The sequence below is a fragment of the Chinchilla lanigera genome, unplaced genomic scaffold (assembly GCF_000276665.1).
Source record: "Chinchilla lanigera isolate Chin_1 unplaced genomic scaffold, ChiLan1.0 scaffold00025, whole genome shotgun sequence".
In the NCBI taxonomy this organism is placed as follows: domain Eukaryota; kingdom Metazoa; phylum Chordata; class Mammalia; order Rodentia; family Chinchillidae; genus Chinchilla; species Chinchilla lanigera.
Genome location: NW_004955426.1, coordinates 20,587,152 through 20,607,711, shown reverse-complemented (window position 1 = coordinate 20,607,711; position 20,560 = coordinate 20,587,152). Strand labels below are relative to the sequence as shown.

At 36.3% G+C, this 20,560-nt stretch overlaps 1 protein-coding gene across 6 annotated transcripts in view; it reads right to left on the bottom strand.

Moving 5' to 3' along the window:
* Positions 1 to 20,400, bottom strand: part of Spef2 (sperm flagellar 2) — a 159,723-nt gene extending 139,323 nt beyond the window's left edge. For 3 of the 6 annotated variants that reach the window (XR_261209.2, XM_005386199.2, XM_005386198.2), the window contains exons 1-4: positions 20,137 to 20,395; positions 10,829 to 10,931; positions 4,950 to 5,202; positions 820 to 960 (exon numbers count right to left, since the gene is read on the bottom strand). Coding sequence is in view for 5 of the 6 variants with exons in the window: in XM_005386199.2 (XP_005386256.1) it covers positions 820 to 960; positions 4,950 to 5,202; positions 10,829 to 10,931; positions 20,137 to 20,194 (555 nt within the window). In the remaining variant the exon portion in view is untranslated. Of the gene's footprint in view, positions 1 to 819; positions 961 to 4,949; positions 5,203 to 10,828; positions 10,932 to 20,136 lie in introns of all 6 variants that reach the window. The other 3 variants (XM_005386196.2, XM_013515000.1, XM_013515001.1) reach the window with 1 other exon arrangement.
* Between the last annotated feature and the right edge of the window lie 160 nt (positions 20,401 to 20,560).

The window sequence follows — 20,560 nt, the reverse complement described above, 5'->3', positions numbered from 1 at the left end:
TTACTATTTTTAAAGATGTGGATTAATGTAAAATACAATGGATTTGGGGATCAGAGCAATCTATCAATGTCTGCTTTATTAGCACTGGTGAATTTGAGTAAATCATGTTAGTTTTTAGGGTCTCAGTTTCCTTATCTACAAAATGGGGAAAATAATACTCTATTTAGAAAGCTATTTACAAATTTAATTGCCAATTTTCAGCCTTACATATAGTAGATATTCAACAATTGCAGCTATTATTCATCTTATGTCACACAAGAGAGTATCTATAATCAAGAATTAGCTGCTTTCCTAGGAAATATGACAGGCTTTACGCTGTTTAAAGAGCGGCAGTTGGTATGTTCTAGTAAAATATCACTATGATAGATATTGTAAATTTAAATATTCTGATAGCAACAAGTGACTTAACATTCCTGGGATTCGCAGCAACACAGTACTGCATGGTGAACAGGAATGGCATAAGCGTATGTGCGTCTTACTTGGCCCTTGCAGCACCCATAGCAGTGAACAATTACAACAGCAGCCATTCTGATCTACTTTGTTAGCAAGCACAGAATCCTCCTAGTTATGGCAGTCCCAACCTGTACTGCCTTTTATTGAAGAGTCTGCAATGCCTAGTCTAAAGCTAAATCCTCTCTTTCTGAACAAATAACAGTATAAAGTAGATTGGCTATGTATAGACTAGAGGAATTTTGAATACAAGTAGAAACAACTTGGAAACAAAGTAAGAAGTTTTGAAAGGTACCTCTATATATTTCAGGAAAAGACCATCCTTCAACTTTAATAACTACAACACAATAGTAAAGGATTATCACTTACGGCTGCCTCTTGCTGCTTTTTCATCATTTTTTGGGCCTCCAGTGCTTTCAAAGTCTGATTTGATGCAGGTTTAGGAATTTGTATGATAGCTGCTTGGATTTTGGCCATTATTTCATTTTGTCGTCTTCTGCTTAAGCGTGGCTGAGTATCCCATACACATTGGTTTAGTAATTCAGTTTGTCAGGATAATAGGCAATGTACAATTTATCAAAATTTTCAGAAACAAACAATTAACCAGTACATTAGGTGCCATAATTGTATAATGCTAAGAAGCAGTTGTCAATATGATTTACATGAAAGTTATGATATTAAAACATAATTGTGAAATCCCGAAATTATATCTGGTAAGTATGTATATTATCATTCTGTGTTGTGGCACTGAAGGATAATAAAGGTATTCCAAATCTAAAGAAAATTATTATACCTTCCCAATCCTGCCTTTGTGACATGTGTAATCATAGGCAGAGAAAAGTCTGTTTCTCAAGATTGTCTTTATGGAAAATTCAACCTAAGAGAGTCTGTAGGAATACTCCAGAGTGTCTACGGTCATACCACCCTGAATGTGCCTGATCTCGTCTGATCTCGTAAGCTAAGCAGGGTCGGGCCTGGTTAATACTTGGATGCGAGTCATACTCCAGAGAAACCCCATAAAAACGACAGTTTGTCCCACAGTTACAAAGTAAACATAAGCCAGTGGCTACCACAAACACTGAATTGACACATTCAGTTATATATCATTATTGGTGCATCTCTTCTATATGTAGGCAGTAATTACTTTAAGGAAAATATTAGCTAAAAGATATAAGTGAAATGAAAATAAAAGCCTAAAACTCAGATGAAATAATTTAAAAATGAATGATTGAAGAGGTAACCTATGAAACTAATCATCACTTTACTACTAAAGTATTATATCAGAACTAGTAAGAGACCATGTTTCTATGTCCAGAGACATACTTGCCAACTGTAGAAATTGAAAATAATTTAAAAGTTTTCTTCATTTTGCTTTCCAAAATGTAATTTTTTGTGTGTAATACGCATAATGTACTTTTTTTCAAGAAAGTCAGAAAGTAATAAACTTTTTCTTTGCCCAGTTTGCTTCCTATGATCACTTTTAACATAATTTATTTCAAAATATGTAATGGTGTTACATTTTCCTTTCCAAATTCCCTTTGGAGACTGCCTGCGTTAGATTTGGCACTTTACAGCTGGACTGACTGGTTTCAGATAAGCTAGATTCCCATCGCTTGGTCCCAGCTTAAATACCGCAGTCTCTTGCCCTGCAGTGATAGGGGGAAGTGTGATCCTTGATTCTGGCAAGTAAAGGAAGCAAAAGATCTTCCAGCATTTGCTTTTCAACTTTCCCTCCTTACCTACAAGAATACAGTCACCATTCAGGAACATTATTTTATATATATATGAATTTAAAAGTGATTTTTATAGTGCAATAAGAAGAATTATAATTCTTTTGCCTGCAGTTTACACATTCTACATACCTAGCCACCTGAAACTCTTCTAAAAGTCTTTCATGATTCCATATATCATTATCCAATCATGGCCTTATAGATACATCATTAAAGATTTTCAAAAATGCTTGAAAGGCATCAGTGAGTTAGTCACAGCAGAAAGCAAGGGCCAGGAATAAGTCAAAGAGGTGTCTAACACGACTGGAAAGGGAAGCAAGGGTAGAAATACCTGTTAAGAAAGAGATGCAGCAGGACAGGAAGATTAAAGAATTTCAAAAGAGGGCAACTAGAGAGGAAAGTCTTTGCTCTGTCTCACTGCAAGGTGAAAATGGTTATGAGCCTTTGACCTTTGCAATAGCTAGGTGCAAACCCCTTTCTGTCTCATTAGCTACTTTCTCATTTTGTTTCCTTTACCTCCCTATTTCCTGAAAGAATAACCTACTCTCTTTTGTCATCTCCAGCTTTGTCCTGGTTACTTTTCTCTCATTGCTGAGACAAAATACCCAACACCCAAAATTAAGGAAGGAAAGGTTTACTTAGCTCACAGTTTGTGAAGGTTTCAGTCCATATTTGGCTGGCTCTAAGGTAGAGTGGCACATGGCAGAGGGTAACAGTTCATGGTGGGGGAACAGCAAAGCCAAAGGAGCAAAAGGGAGGAGTGGCAGAGAAGAGCAAGCCTCTTTTCCTCCCTTATATTGTAAGCAGGCTATCCTCACCCAGGGGGCATGTAGCATTCGCATAATCTCCATGCTCTCCTCTTGCACAGGCTCAGGATGAATACAATGGAAGCACCCTGGCTCCCTGCTGAGTCACACAGTTAACCTTCTAAACTTCTCAAATTGACACGATAAACAACACCCCAGAAGGATAAGGGCATGTCCTTTTCACCCCAAGATGCAGAACCGCTGAGTCACTTAGCCAAACTAGACTCCCCAAGATGACACAATGTATCAATCGTAACAAGCTTCCACCTCAAATCATAGCAATCATACCATTTAAATAAAAACATTTTTTTTTCCTCAAAATGTCAGTTCTCAGGAGGGTGAGGCTTTCTCTGTGTTGTTCATTTGCAAGTGCTTGGCATAAAGTAAAAACCTGATAAATCTGTTTAATGAATGGTTGACTCTGGAAAGTCACCCTGACCAACATTAGGCCTAAGGGTCATTGCTTGTCCTCATCCAGGGCAGCTACTTGTATCAATAACATACTGTCCTCTTAAAGCTACACAAAAGCCCAGTAATCAGGCAAGAAGAGATAATTGTCTTTGTTTTTACCATGGAGAAATTTGTGTTTGAAAATTTTTTGAGAGACTGGCTCAAAGTTAACCAGCTTGTTTATGAAGAAGGACATAGTACTACATTATTCAGATTTAATTATAATTTAATTTCTAGCTCTTCTTGGGTATTGAGTCCATTTTGTTACCAAGTTTATAAAGATGTTCATTGGGTAGGGATGTAGCTCAGTGGGACAGTGCATACCTGGCACACGCAAGGTTGTGAGTTCAATTCCCAGTACAAAACAAACAAACAAACAACAGAAAAAACAAATCTCAAAGACAAACCAAAGAAAGATGTTCATTTAGAATGGATAAACCTGAAAATAGAGATGACCCTCATATCTCTGATGTCATTTTTGCGTCATAAATTAAACTTAAAAATTTATTTCCATCCATATTTACTTCTTTACAACAGAGTGGCACTAAATATTAATTCAGGGTCCTGGAAGTTAATTTCCTTCACTTATCATAAGGAAATAGCATAGGGACTGAAAAGAATTTTCATCTAAAAAGGTCTATCAATTAATCAGAGCACATTTACTGGGGATTTGCAATTTTGAAAGCACTACACTAGACACATTTCTTAAACTTGAGGTACTGAGACATAAGGTCATATGACATATAAATAATGAACACTTAGCCACTAATATCAGCATTAGGAGGTTAACACCCACAGACTGAAAATTACCTGTGCCCCAGGAGTTCCAAAGAAGAATCTGTGTATACCAAAAAGTCTAAACAGAATGGATGGAAAAGAGAAGTTCGGGAAAAAGAGAAAGAAGAGTAACTTTGCAGGGGAGGGAAGAGTAGGAATACACACTCATATTCAAAGATGTGCTATCAGTCAGCATAAAAGAAATAAAGACACAATGCTGAGGAGTATGAAGAAATAAAGTGAGAAAGATGGGTTAAGACTGTTTAGGGAAAGACTGTGAAGATCAGCAAAATTTAGAGACAGGATATGTATGTAAAATGATTTCTCAGCCCAAGAAAAACCCAATGAATCTGGACTTTAGAGGACATTTATATGGCAGTTGATTAGCTTCAGGCAAAACCCTTAAAACTAGATAAATGCGTTGGGAGGTTGCTGCCTGAGTGTATAAGGAGATCCGAGCAGATATAAGGTAAAAATGGAAAAAGGTAGACAGAGAGGCCTAAAAACTATTGGGAATGAGGAACAGACTGTTAAAAGCTATTGGCAATGTTAATAGGAGGGATATGGCATCAAAAGTGGATAAATTAATTAGAAATGTTAACAAAATAAAACTCACATTTGGCCAGTAACATAGATATAAACATTTAAACCTGATGGATAAATACCACAGCACTGTCGTTACTCTTCACAAAGTTTTACATTGTGACATGGTTATTGGGTTTCTTTGTGTACCTACCTCTCGGAAAGCTTCACTTTTCATATTTTGAGATTTTAAACTTGTCAGAGGCTGCGTGGTTGGTACTGGTACTCCAGGCAGTCCACCTTTCTTCTTTTTCTGAAGAGCAATGTACAATTGATACAGGAGCTTTGTTGCCACTCCAGGCTTCTCTGTGATTATGCTTTGGACCACATTCTTATCAAATTGCACACCCAGAAGGTGAAGCGTTGGCTCCAAGCGGGAAAAATTACTAAGTCTGGCTGCCGTAATCCTAGGGGTTAATATATTTTATATAATTAGACATCAATGTTGAACTAAAACAACAAATATTAGAGGAATTACCATGATATAATATTATGAATTATCCTTTGTTCTTTTAAATGTATCATTCCTCTCTAAAAATCACTAAATAATGGGAAAACAAACATTTTTTTATTTTCCATACCTATCCGAAGCTCATTTCTCTTTCTGGAATGAACTGAAAGTCATTAATTTTGTAATTAATTAATTTTTGCTCAAAATTCGAGATACAAATTTTAAGTTAATATAAAAAGAGATAATCAGATACCTTCTTCCAAACAGAAAAGCTTAACTATACTTTTGAAAATTATTTCACTTGGAAGGCAAAATTGTAATTTAGATGTCCATTTCTACCAACATCCCACCAAAAATGACACCCCAGAACTGAGAGAATTGCCATACATGGATTTTGAGTGCCTAACGAAAGAAAATAAGAGGAATCCTGGCACTTTACCCATTACATGTATGTAGGAAGAAGACCGTGGGTTACCTGTCAGAGTTTTCATCTGAGTCATAACTTTTAGCAATGGTGAGGGACATCATAATTCAGGAGGGAAAGTCCAAACGGAAACATTACCCATTTCTAAATTTTTCCAAAGTTTAGCCCTACACCAAGAAAAAGAAAGAATATGCCCTCTCTTCTAGCTTCTATGACATGGCTCCCAAAACGCAAAGTCTGTAAATATTATAGTTTATTTAACTCTTTGGCTTTAAAATGGCTGTTAGGGCGGGCCAATGTATTCATGTATAGTGACATTTCTCTCTGTAAGTTTCAATGAGTATCCCAAATTTCTAACAAATCAAAATTTGGAAAATATAACTTGCATGTAAATTGGTGGAAGTGCATGCTTGTTAAAGCATTTTGTACACTGAGCATAATAGGATAGTCAGCAGTTGTTTTTGAATACAGAGAAACTACTGGGACATCTTTACTGGGTCTCCAGAGCATATGATGTAAGTGATGACTTCTGAGGGAATAAGGAATGTGTTCTGGGAAAAGTCTTTTTCTTTTTCTATGTGTGGCCCTTATTTGACTAGGACTACCTTTTCCTCTCCTCACTGACACCTGGAGGGGAAAACAACTTTTTGCAAGATAAGTAGATGTTGTCCTCCCAAAGATATTCTTATATGTTTACTTTTTTCTTTTTGCTGATATGCTCATTATTCACCCTCTGAATAGAACTAGTAGCAGGTAATGAAGCATTAGATGAGTAATTCTTTTTTGCGGGGATGAGGTACTGGGAATCAAACTCAGGACCGTGCACTTGCCAGGCAGGCACTTGTGCTGCTCAGCTATATCTCCAGCTCCTAAATGAGCAATTCTTAGAATCAAATCATTTCTCAGACAATGAACTTGAACTTATTAGCAGCATGTTGCTTACAACTTTTATTTCCAATTAGGAAAACTGAAAGTATTGGACAAGATGCCCACATCATGAGTCCCACTGACAGAGTTAACTAAAAGTGGATTTTGAGAAATAAATCTTTTTTCCTCCAACTGTACTATTATGAAGCCCATATACTCATCCTTTCCTTACTTAAAATAAGACAGCCCAAGAAGTGAAGATAGAGGATATTTGGTTGTCAGTAAAAGGAAGTCCCTCTCTATGGAATTAGTCTAGGTGCCCATCCAAAGATGAATGGATAAGGAAAGTGTGGTATATAAACACAAGGGAATACTTATGCAGCCATAAAGAAGAAAGGAATCAAGTTATTTGCAGAGAAATTGGTAGAACTAGAGACCATCATATTAAAGAAAATAAGTCAGAACAGAAAGACAAGTATCACATGTTTGCTCTCATATGTGGGACCAAAAAAGTTTTCAAAATACTTGAAAGTAGTATATAGGTTAAAGAGGTTGGAGGAAAAGAGAGAAACGGGGGATAAGAAAGGGTAATAGTGAAGATATGATCAAAACATATATATGCATGTATAGAAATATCACAGTGAAACCCATTAATTTGCATAATTAATATTCATTAATAATTACAATTTAATAAGGGAATCATAAAATGCATCAACTCTCAGGACAGATATTCTTCCCAGGGAAAACAGGCAGCACTGCTGTAACTGATGTTACTCATACAGGAAGTGCACCTCCAAGCACCGCACAAGGATAAGAAATACATTGTGTGCTCAGCTTGCCTAGCCCTGTCCCTGGCATAGACTGCTTCACACAAAAAGGGCCCCATTATTTCTTGTACAAAGGCTTCTCTATTCACCAAGACCAGCATCTTCACAGTTGTGTCCATCTGTGACCCTGCCAACAATAGCCAATTTAGAGCAGTCACTCCTCAGTATCCATAGGGCCTTTGTTCCAAGATCTTCTATGGATACCAACATCCTTGGATATTTATATAATGGCAACAATGTTTTGCTTATAACGTATGCACATATTCTCTTGTATTTTAAATCATCTCTAGATCACTTATACTAATGCAATGTAAATTCTACATAAATATTTTATACTCAAGCTGTTTAAAGACATCTGGTTATCAGGTGACGACTAAGCTAACTAAGAATGCAACAAAGAATACAGATTTTTACAGAATTAGTCCAAGAAATTCACCAAACAACCTAAAGGCAGTAGCAGAAATAAAAAAATAGCAACAACCAACCTTGGGGAGGTGCAATAATTTTAGCTCCCAAATAATATTATTTTCAGTGTTTCATTTTCAATAATTATGAGGCATATGGAGACACCAAGAAGGTACAGCCAAAACATAAGGAAAAAAGTTGGTAGAAACTCCCTGAGAAAGCACAGAAAGTACATTTCCAGAAAACAGAAGTGCTTCTATAGAAAATATTCACTAGAAAAATAAGTTAAAAAATACATAAAGCCTCAAAAACCTCTGGGACATCATCAAGCATACTAACATAGACATACCGGGATTTCCAAAATGAGGCAAGAGAGACAAAGGACTAAAGAGAATAGTTTGAACACTAATGCCCAAAATTTTAACAAATTTGATGAAAGGCATGAATCTACATATTCAAGAATCTCACATCTTTAAATAGGCTAATCTGCAGATAACTATGCATAGATAATGAAGCAGCAGGAGAAAATCAAGTCATCACAGAAAAGAGTTTCCCAATAAAGTATGTAGCTGACTTCTCATCAGAAACTAAAGAAGTCAGAGGCACTGTGATGACATATTCAAAGAGATGTCATCAATTGTTGATATTCTATAGATATCTTTAAGGTTCACTTGGTTTCTAGCACTGTTTCAGTCTTATAATTTGTTGTTGATCTTCTGCCTTGTTTCTTTTTTTTTTTTTCTTTTTTTTTTTTTTTGGTTTTTCTCCGGTACCGGGAACCGAACTCACGACCTTGCGCTTGCCAGGCAGGCGCTTTTGCTGCTGAGCTAAATCCCCAGCCCCTTCTGCCTTGTTTCTGTACCCGTTATTGAGAGAGTGGTATTAAAGTCTGTAGTTATTGTGATAGATCTAGCTGTTTCTCCCTCTAATGCACTCAGCTGTTGCTTCATGTATTTTTTGATGCTCTTATTAGATGCACGTATCTAATGTGGTGCTCTTGTTAGATGCATGCATCTAATGCATCAAGAGAAAGAGAGTGCCAACCAAGAATTTCATATTTAGCAAAACTGTATATCAAAATTGAAGAGTAAATAAAAACTAAGAGAATTGGTTGTCCGCATACCAACCATTTAAGACATAGGGAGAAATTCTTAAGGCCTAAATGAAAGAACACTAAACAGGACTCAAACTGCATGAAGAAATAAGGTAGTGTGCATGTAGAGGTAATTATACAGAGAAATATATACAAAAGTTTAAATGTCCTTTGTTTGCAACTATTTTCTTCTATCTGATTGAAAGGATAATTACACAAAACAATAATTTTAAAACTGATTTGTTTTTATGTCAACAATAGTATAAAGGTAGGAGGAAAAACTGGCATATAAAAGTTTTGTATGATATTGAAATTAAATTAGTATTAATCTGAACCATTATGACTTCGCTTAAAATGTAAATTATAATCCCCATGGCATCCTCTATGAAAATACTTTAAAAGTATACTAAAAGAACTAATCAAAATATTAAGATTGTATTTGAAAATATTAACACAAAAGAAGATAGCAAGGGAGGAGTAAAATACATAGAAAACAATTACCAAACTGACAGATTTAAACCCTCCCTCTTCCATAATCACACTAAAAATAGATTAAATAATTATGCTTACAAAGCAGTGCTGTTAGAATAGATACTGATTCAAATACATGCCTTCTAGCAGAGAATGCACTTTAGACTTAAAGACAAAAATTTGTTGAAAGGAAAATATATATATATATATATATATATATATATATATAAAAACACATGATAGCTAAGATAATTGTACTACTACTTTCTATTGGTTTACTGAAAGGAACAGTTAATATTTAATTGTTTGATCAGTCTCACATGCCTATATCTGGTAATCTCAGCAACTACTTTGAAGATAACAATAAGGAATACAACGACCATTGTAGATTTCCTATTATCTTGTTTTGAAATTCTGTATCTTTTTTATAGTATTTGTGTTGTTTTGTTTTTGTTATTTTGTTTTTGTTTTTTTCTCTCTTTAAAATTAAAAAGAAAAAGGTTAAAAAACATATATTATGCAAATAACCAAAAGAGAGCCAAAGTGACTAGACCAGTATCAGACAAGATTAACTTGAAGAAAAAAATTACTATTAGATAATAAGAACATCTTGTATTAATAAATGAGTTAATCCTTCAAGAAGATACAACAACTACAAATATGCATGCATCTAACAAGAGCACCAAAAAATACATGAAGCAACAGCCGAGTGCATTGGAGGGAGAAACAGCTAGAACTATCACAATAACTACAGACTTTAATACCACTCTCTCAATAACGGGTACAGAAACAAGGCAGAAGATGCACAACAAATTATAAGACTGAAACGGTGCTATAAACCAAGTAAACCTTAAAGCTATCTACAGAATATCAACAAAAACATAATACACATTCTTTCCAAGTACACATGAAACATTTTCAATGAGGAAGTATATGTTAGAATATAAACCAGTTTCAGTAACTTTAGAACTATTGATATGATAACCAGTGTTTACTCACAGGAATGTACCAAAAATCACTGAATTGTATTCTTTAAAATGGTGAGTTGTGGTGTAAGAATTTTATCACAATACAAATACTAAAAAGAAAATATTATGGAATTTTAAATTAGTAGTTAAATTGTATTTCATTTTCAAAACAGAAGGACCAATACTAATTTGTCACTCAGGTCATTATATGCTAATTCATGTCTTCTTTTAACAAAAAGAATAATCAGTTGAAAAAAGAAAAAGTAACCTAACCTAAGAATACAGGAATATGAAAGATACTAAACGAGTCCTATGTGCAGATGAGGTCTTGCTGAAACCACTTAATTTTCTCTCCTTTGTACTCCTAAGGCAAAAAATAACGCATATGTGAGGAAGCAACAATTTCCGTACCGATGGTTTGATTGGTTTAGATTTGGAAATAGTCATATAAATGATTCTATTAACTTTGAAGGCTCCAATGCCTAAATAGTTAATGATTTTAAAAAGTAAATAATAATCTCACGAACCTGCTGTCTGAAAATTTAGAAAAATCATCCTGAAGTTCAAATTTGTGCAGAATTTCTCCAATTAGGTAGCCACTGGAAAATGCCTTTGCAAATGACTTGGGATCTAAATTTGAATACATTGAGATAAAAAAGAAAAAAAATCATTGCAATATAACATATATGTATAATCCAATTCTGTAATTTAAATTGAACCCAAATGCCATCAATACTAGAAATATCCTTTTATAACCAAATTAAAAGATTTATATTTAACAGTAGACACAAATCCCCAAATTAAAACCAACAGTTGATGATATATAAAATTTTAAAAGAGGAGGGTAATTTCAAATTAAAATGATATAAAGACATCCAATAAAATTTATTTTAAAGGGTATATCTAAAAATAAACCTTCCTGTTAAGTACAGAAGTAGATCATCACCTCGTCTGTGTTACTGTTGCTTGTTCCTTGACACACAGACCCCAGTGTTATCCCCAACGCTGTTCCCTAGTCTGGTTGAGACCAGTCTTCAATGTACTCTCTGGCCTCTGGCTGTGCCTTCTGCTGCTTCTGTCTGTTGCTTGTTTCTTTCTCCTTTCTTCACTTTTCTTCCTTAGTTCATCCCTATTTTGTTTGGGAGCCATTTGACCTGGAGTTATTGTCAATCTACAGACATAACTGTCTTTCTGGCCCTAGGCTATTGAATGAGTTTCTAGCTCATTGCCTTCTGTTTAGAAGCAACTGCTATGTCACCTTCAGTTAGTCTCATTTCCTTCCCTCCCTTTAGAGGTCAAACTATGCCTGCTGTCCATAGTGATTGAATGCCTGAAGTCTCTCCCATGAATAACTAGGAGATAACTGACTTCTATTCTGTCACCCTCAATATAGCAGACCAGTGGTCTGTGCCAAATTATTCATTACCAAAAGAGCACTTGAAAATTAAAATCGTAATACACTTCCTTTGAAATGGCATGATATATTAACCAGGCAATTCAGACAGAATAAAACAAAGGTATCTATAGTATAACTTCAAAGATTAACAGTAAGCACTAATGTATTTCCTTGTTTGGATAGCTTTTAACAATAAGCACATATGAAAATATCTGTCTGCAGTTTTTTATACATGACACCTAACATTCCAAATTTATTACACATCAGCAAAATAGAGTACATTGAGTAAAGAGTATAGCAAATTATAAAAGCAACACAGTGGAAAGTTGGAGAAGACATGAAAAAAGAAACAGAAAAGAATAAACGCAAGAAATTAGATGAGGGAAAAAGGCTGAAAAATATACAAGCTAAAATATATAGATTAAGAAATTTAGAAGGAGAGAGGTAGGTAGGTAGCTAGATACTAGAGGGCCTGAGGGATGGGGGGGAGGAGATGTCCAAAACAGTATGTATTGCCAGCTAAGTAAAGAAAGACTTCAATGTATAATACATTTATAGTAATTCATTAAATCCCACAGAGCACAGTGATATTTCAAGGTGACACACCATACAAATTCCTTGTGATACCTGGCCATCTGGCTGCCTAACCCCAGAGAAAACGCATACGGCATTCCTGGCTGACATAACCTATAGCCCAATGAGATCAAGAAAGGAAATGTTCTTTTAAACACCTTCCTGCCTTGGATTGGGAACTGGTTTAAATTAAGAACTTATCTTTCTCAAATTTTCTCTTGTAAGTTCCTCACATGATTAAAGCCCCTGAAAAATACTGACACTGAAAAAGATAAGGAAGATATCTTTGCAATTTCAAGGTAACTTCTCAAGAAGAATGTTAATAAGCATCATAATTATCCTAGTTCTCTGAACATCATGAGTAACTTTTGTGTGCATAAAAATGTACCCAAACTTGCACTTGGTACAGATGCCTTCCCGGCACCTTCCTTCTCCCTTTAAGGTATAACTCTCTGTATCTACTTTACAATAAATTCTACCTGTACTTCTGCACAGCCTATTTGTCTTTACTGAATTTTTTCATCATGCACCCAAAGAACTAAGGACTAAATGAATGAAGGACCCAGTCTCCCAATGACAAAAGGAGAGATTAAAATTAAAAAAAGACAAAGACAGAGAGTAAAGAAGAGGGTGACAGGAGAAATAGTGAATAAAAAGAAATGGCTTATTTCTCCCATTGTCTCATCATGTTTTTCTTCCCACTAAATATCATGGCATAGTATGACTAATTTCATGATGGTCATCTCCATAAATCAATTTGTACCAACAACTGCAATTTCCTGTAGGAAAGAAGAAGCAGGTTCACTGCAGGACAAGGAATAATATATTAATACAAGAAACAGATAAACCTTGAAAGCCTGATAACAACCTTTATCTTGAACTCCCACAGATTTCTATCTGGGATTAAGGCTATTCAACAACAATTCAACCTTGACTCTAGTCCTTACAGCCACATTGTGGTTCCCCCACCACTAAAGTTTCTTTTTTGCTAAAATCTTTAATCTGGGCCTCTGTGATGGGTCAGCGCTAGGCTTGACAGCAGGTAAAATGGTCTTGTGGTTCTCCATCTGTATGGCCCTCAGCTAACTAGAGAAAGTACTTACAGTCTCCCACTTTCCAAAGTAGTCATGAGGAGAGTACAGGCTCTGAATAAAGAGCCTCTCTTTGACTCCTTGCTCAATTATTCTTGGGCAATTACATAGCCACACTTTCTTTTTTTAACAGAGGGACAGTGACGGACTTAACCCCATAAAAGTTGCTTTGAGAATTGAGTGATTATATATGTTACTTAGCTTAATGCCTGGTCCACTCCAAGTTTTCAGTGACTATTATTACTATTATTATTGTCCTCTAACTTAAGGAAGCAAGTCATATTAATTACATAATCTGTAAATTCAATAACAGAGCCTCAATGACTATAGTATAAATACACTTGTTCAAACAATATTTCAGTACTCAGGAAGCAAATATTTGTCATTGTCCTTAAAATCAGATGTATATCTACTCTTAGGGCCCCGTTCATGTGGACAAGTACCTGGAATAGGCTGATTTTTAGAATAAAATGCTTAAATATTTACATTCAGTGGGATAAATGAAAACTAAAGAGCCTCACACCAGTATTTCTGGCCATATTTTGCTGTCAAATGAATAAAAGACAAATTTTGGATTTTTGGAGACTTCTGGACTTTGAAATTGTGGATAAGGCACTGTAGAACTATAGTCTATGTTCAGCAGTCTTTTCTCCTCTTTATTAGAAGAATAATACCAGGCCTGCATTATAAGTACATTTTAAAACCAAGCAAATCTACTTTTCTTTCAGACAGAGAAATACAGTTGCTGCTGGCTGGGAATTAGCCTCGTCTTCCCGGGCCCTGGCTATCCTAGGAACTGGCCAAATACTCATAGTTAGGCCTTGACATTCTTCTGCTGATTAGAACCAATTCGACAGCATGCGAACATCAGACACGGTTACTGTGCAACCCTGATAGATCAAAGCCAAAGCATAATTCCTCTGTAGGCATGTCTGACTCAGACAAAAACAAGAACAATGTCCAAAACAAAAAGGTAATCAAATAGCCTTCTCTTTTGGCTAATCTAAGTGGTGACTAGTATTTTCCTTATCACAACTCTGCCTTGCTTCATTCTCCCCCTTTCTAGATAACATTTACTACAATACCCCATCATAAAATTGCCTATGTTCCCTGATAGTATTCAATTTTAGAGTAAAGCACTGATTCCTAGAATCCTACTCAAAAATAACCAACATAAGCCCAAACCAATTCTGACACCCTTTGTGGAGATGGTCTTCAGACTCTCATGGCAATAACTCAATAAATCCAATTTTATTTAGCTATAGGTGGACTCTATAGGTCTACCCCCTTGCCTGGGGTACACTGACAATTTTTCCTTCAATATAAGAATAGCCTGGTCGACTTTTATAATTTTCTCCTTTGAAGGCTTTATCATAATTCTCAAGATTTATTACCTGAAACTAAATCTCAATTTGTATATTACAATGCTCTTTAATTGTGAAAATACAAGTTACCATTCTTTTCTTGGAACTTTGTTTTTTTTTTTTGTTTTTTTTTTTGGTTTTTCTCCGGTGCCCGGAACCGAACTCACGACCTTGCGCTTGCCAGGCAGGCGCTTTTGCCGCTGAGCTAAATCCCCAGCCCCTTTTCTTGGAACTTTGTATCTTAAAACTTAGGCATTAATTTACACAATGACCTTCTACTTCTATTTATATTTACTATATAAATTTCTAGTGAATGGAAGCCACATTTTAATAAATAAAAATGCTGATCTAGCCAGGAAATATCAAAAAATTGTTGCTTTCTATCAAAAGTAATATATTTTCCTAGGGCCGGGGATATAGCTTAGTAAGCACAGCGCCTACCTGGCAAGCATGAGGTCCTGAGTTCAATTTCCAGTACCAAACAAAAACCAAACAAACAAAGTAATATATTTTCTAATGACCCTGAAAGTGGGAGTAGAAGAAAATGTGTGACTTAATGAGAATTGGTTAAAAGAGGAATGCACTAAAAGGCAGCAAGTATAACTTCCTAGCTGAATAACCCTAAGCAAAGCTCTTAACATATTTAATTTGTTCATCTACCAATAAGAATTGAATGAGGCCTATGTCAGTCTATTTTGTGCTGACGCAACAGAATAACCAAGATTGAGTAATTTACCTTAAATAATTGTTTCACACAGTTCTACTGGACAGAAAGTCCAATATCAAGATGCCAGCATCCAGCAACACAATAACATAATAACACGGCATGATAGTAACAAGGCAGAAGATGGAAGAGTAAGCCACTGCTGCAGACACGGAGCTAAGGAGACTCCAACTTATCTTTTTATCAGGAGCTCATCCCAGCAGTAATAGCATTAATCCATTCGTAAGGGCCGTGTCCTGTTAGCTACACACTTTGGAAAGATACTACTCTAGCCCATCAACATGGAAGTTAAGTTTCAAAATAAGTTTAGGAGGAATATAATCAAACCACTGCAATGCCTAAGATTATTTTTCAAGCCTAAAATTATATTTTCCATAATACAATTAGATCATCATGCTACATTACAAAATATTTCATGGAAATATTCAACACATTTTGATATATCTGTTCCTAAAGTCTGAGAGTTTTTAAAATGTCTAGACATATGAATAAATCAACAATATTTAATTAATGCACAGGAGGATCCAGATAAAATATGCCCATAAAATTTAAGACCAAGACTGGAAAATATTACTTTTCAAAACTAAAGCTACTAATATTTAGCATAAAAGGGCTAGATTAGCCATCTCTGGAAACCTACCTCAAAGAACTCTAACAAACAAGGGGCATAGAATACTTCCTAAAACTGATAAAACTTATTTATCTAATTTTTACATACATATTTAATTTCATGTATCTTGTTATTAATAATTAAGTGTAAAGCTATGCTGTAAGGAAAGAATTCCCAAAGATTATAATTTCAGAAGCTTTTGCTAATGGAGAATGTTCAGTTATGTCACTCTGATACTAGTTTCCTCCTTTGTTGAATTCATATGGTTTGTAAAATAGAGGTGATTTTATTCTTAAAACCAACAGAATTCTCAAAGAAAGGAACAGAAACCATTTCAGTAACACTACTCTCTGTTGCTTACTTTTCATCATACAACTAATTCTTGAATTCCAGACATGATTTTGTGTTGTCATTTTTTTGTATTCCAATACAAAAAAATGTATTTCATTTTTTTAATCTTCTGCCTTGTTACATTTCATTAACATGTATTTAAGCATTATTTTCTCTGCAAAACAGTCCAGTTAAATTTAACTCGCTGAAGATCCCCAGCTTTGGTTGTATATATTGCAATCTTCCTCTGTCAGCATTAATTATGCCTCGAGGGACTCCTAAGAAACTTTACTACCACTTTCTAAAGTGGAAGACAGCTACTCAGTGGAGACCAATGGAGTCCATTTTCTGTACTGAGGTTAAGAGTAGCCTGAGCAATGCAATACTCAGTGTAACATGCTTTATCCAAATTGACATCATTCAAAAAAAAAAAAAAAAAAAACAAACAAAAAAAAATTGACATCGTTCCAGAATAACCCAGAAATCAATGGCTTTGGCTGTCTCTCTACCAAGGACTGAAGCATTATTTGCACCCTGTTTCTTTGCCTCAAGACGAATGGACCAAACTACTTCTAATCAAACACTAATAAATCCACCTTTGCTATTTAACCATCTAGGAATTAAGTTGTGCCCTGTGAAGCTATAACATGCCTCAATGATTGAATTTCTATACTTCCTTTGACTCCAAATTGAACAATGTTTATAAAAGAGTTCAAATGAATAGGTTAGGGGGGATTACTTTAGAAATATACATATTAGTGTAAACTCTAATATATAACACTAAAAGCACAAGTCAACGATCTAGGTTTAAAGCTTTGCTTCCTAACTTATTAGTCATGTGAACTTGACAAATTACCACAATTCTCTCAGCATCATTTACTTATCTGTATAACTGGGGAAATGCTTTAGGGTTGTTTTGTAACCTTAAGAAAGATAACTTATCAAAGGGCTTAGCACAGAGTATGTCATAACTTTGTAAGTGTTTAATAAAGGATACATTTTATTATTCTTATTCTTCCAATTATAAATTTCAGCTGAGAACATAACTTTTCTACACAACCGTACAGTACTATATTTAAGATGCTCACCATCTTGGAACTTCAATGTTAGCCTTTTCTGCTATTTTGTCATGAAGTTTGAGTTTTTCCTTTCATTTTTACATTTTTAATGATTTAATGAGTTTTTCCTTCAATCTACAAAAACAGTGCAAGCAACAAGCCAATAACAAAAATGTATTTTAAAAAGCTACTAGAGCCCCTTTTGTCTAGAGCAACCAATGGCCATACACTGGTTTCTATCCTCCATACATTTCTCTTTATTCACATAGCCACAACATGAAATTCATGTGTGTGTCAACAGTCTCGCACAGTGACGGCAAACCTTTTAGAGATTTCAATGATGCAAACAGCTCACTGCGGCACAGGTGCCATAGGTTCGCCACCACTGGATGTCTTTCTATACTTATCTCTGTATGCATACAAATGAATATCCAAACTTATATGAATATGTTTCCTAGTTGGTACAGAAATGTAATTATACTGATCACATTAAGCTGTAGCTTTGATTTTTTTACTGGACAAAAACACATGGGTATCTTTTAGGTCAAAAGTTATAGTAGCTAAGTATACTTGCATTCTTTCTACCCTTGCATAATAATCCAGAGTACGACTAAAGCACCATTTAACCAGGTAGTACACTTTTAGAGGATATTCAGATTCTCTTTTTGCTCCTACAATCAGCATAGTGAAAATCAACTTTGTTTAAATACTCTTACATATTGGTGCTTTTGCTTTTATATGATAGATGCTGAGAAGTGAGAAATTACTATGTCTAAGTACTGTTCAAAATATTATACATTTATTATTTCATTTAATCTTGATACAGTCAGATGAGGTACAATTATTACTAGTATTTTAAAATATGATGAAATTTAGGTAAATATTTGTCTAAGGTCCAAATTTGTTAAGAGGTAGATTGGCGATTTCAACCTGATAACCTGTCCTCTAAAACTTTATCCTTTCACAACTCTGAAATTGCTTACTCACTTCCTTCAGAGTTTACACATACAGTTTTTTTCATGATAATTTCTACAAAATAGCCAAAGTCTTTCATTGTATTCCACAGAATCACTCCTCTAATGATGGGAAATCAACAGGAGGCAGTTGCTTGCTTAGGGTACAGATCCTATCTTGTTTATTTCCAAACACAGTTGACTATGTCCGCTATACTCTGAAAAACCTTTACACGCGGAATTGGGTTACCTCAAACACTGTCTCTTCTTAAACATTTTGCAGCAGTTGGAATGTAGAAATAAATACATTTTAGTGGTGAAGGAAAAGGAATTAGGATGGGGTGTGCCTGCCAACAGCGCTCAGGTTTACACTTCAGGAAACTGGAGGCTGGGAATTTCCCACTGAGAGCTTATGCTGTTATTATCATTGCTTAGGGCTTTTAATCTTCACAGAATTAAGTCATTTTTCCTCTCCTTTTCAAAATGAAAATTCCAAAAATGGATGACAATTACATAAAAGCGTCTACTCTTTAAAATATTTCTTGTTAATGTTACTTACTTTCTCCAACTGTTTTAAGTGGCAAGAAAATTCTAGGGACTTGAGCAAAGGGTATGGTTTTTACTAATCAAAAGAACAAGATTACACGAAGCAATCTGTAACTACTGCTCCTTTGGAAGAGTCAACTTAGAGCCATGATATTGCTATCTGGATTCTAAACTGAGAGAGGAGTAAGAAATAAATGCTAAATACTGTCCTGGTGCCAGTATCCTATTTCAGGAGACAATAAAATAGAACCCTCGGAAAGAACTTCTTGCCGTTTAGCGGTAGGCAGGGATTTGGCCAAGAAAGCCGTGGGGGTTTCCGCCTCAAGAAACTGGAACTGAAGAGGATCCACGTTAAAGAGAATAAATACTGCGCCTGAAGAACTACTAGCAAGTTGTATGGATGCCCTAAAGTTGAACCGGCATCACTGCTACTACAGCATCAAGTTCTCAGGGTTTCTCTGAGAAAGCAGACCGAAGTGATCTGTACTAAGAACTTCTTGCCTTGAAAAACCACACCAAGCTGGAAAACAAACTCCCACTGAAGAACAGAGGGGTAGAGGTGGAGACCAGTGCCGCGCTGGAACTGCATAGCTGTTACAGAACCGATCCTGAGATTGAGGAGCTCTGAGTTGTATAACTTTATGATGAAGATAAAATCAGGTTAGTGGGAAGGGTCGGTTTGAGTAGGGGAAAATAGTGGCTAGAGAAGGCTAAAGTCTGTAAATTTCGAGCTCAAAACCTCTGAAATGTTAGCCTATGCTGCATAACTAATTTTACACACGCTCTTCTGCTGCAGAGTATCACTGGATCCACTCTAGGGTGGAGGGAAGAGACATACTTACAGAAGGTATCCTAACGGATTGACCTGCGGGCAAGGAGGCGATTCCTTGTCAGACGGCAGAGACCACCAAAGTCCCCTCTCCATAGGGGCAAAAATCCCTCCCTAGGCCCACTGCCCGCTTGGAGCCACACAGTAGGTCAGAACTGCGAGGGCCGTCCCCTGCGGCGAGGGTACCTCTGCAGAGAAGAGCCGCGGGGTGTGGGCGAGCGGTAGGAGGCGCAGAGCTCCACGGGGCGCTCCCGCCCGGCTGCCCCAGCCGGCTGCGCGGCCGGCGCCCTCCCGCCCCTTCCCAGCGCTTGGCGCTCGGGACTCGCCCCTCGCCCGCTCGCCCGCGGCCGTGCTCACTCACTCACGGTCCGCGACACCTTCAGCTCCTGGTTGAGCCACTGGCAGAGGATCTCCGACATGGCTGGCCGCGCCTCTCACAGCGCGCAGGAGCTAGGAACTCGCCAGCGGCCGGCTGTCCATCTGGCGTCCTCCTGTTTCCCAGGGCAACCCGTTGCTAAGGAAGCGTATCCGTACAGGCTAGGCGACAGACTAGCGAAGAGGGAACGCCCGAGCTCAGCCTCAGGGGACCGAAACCGTCGCCTGCCCCCTGCTGGCGGATAAGACCTGAGCACGCGCAAGCTCAGGAGGCTTCCCAGGGTCTGGCAGCAACTGTCAAACAAAAGGTTTTCCCTTTCTTTCTTTCTTTCTTTCTTTCTTTCTTTCTTTCTTTCTTTCTTTCTTTCTTTCTTTCTTTCTTTCTTTCTTTCTTTCTTTCTTTCTTTCTT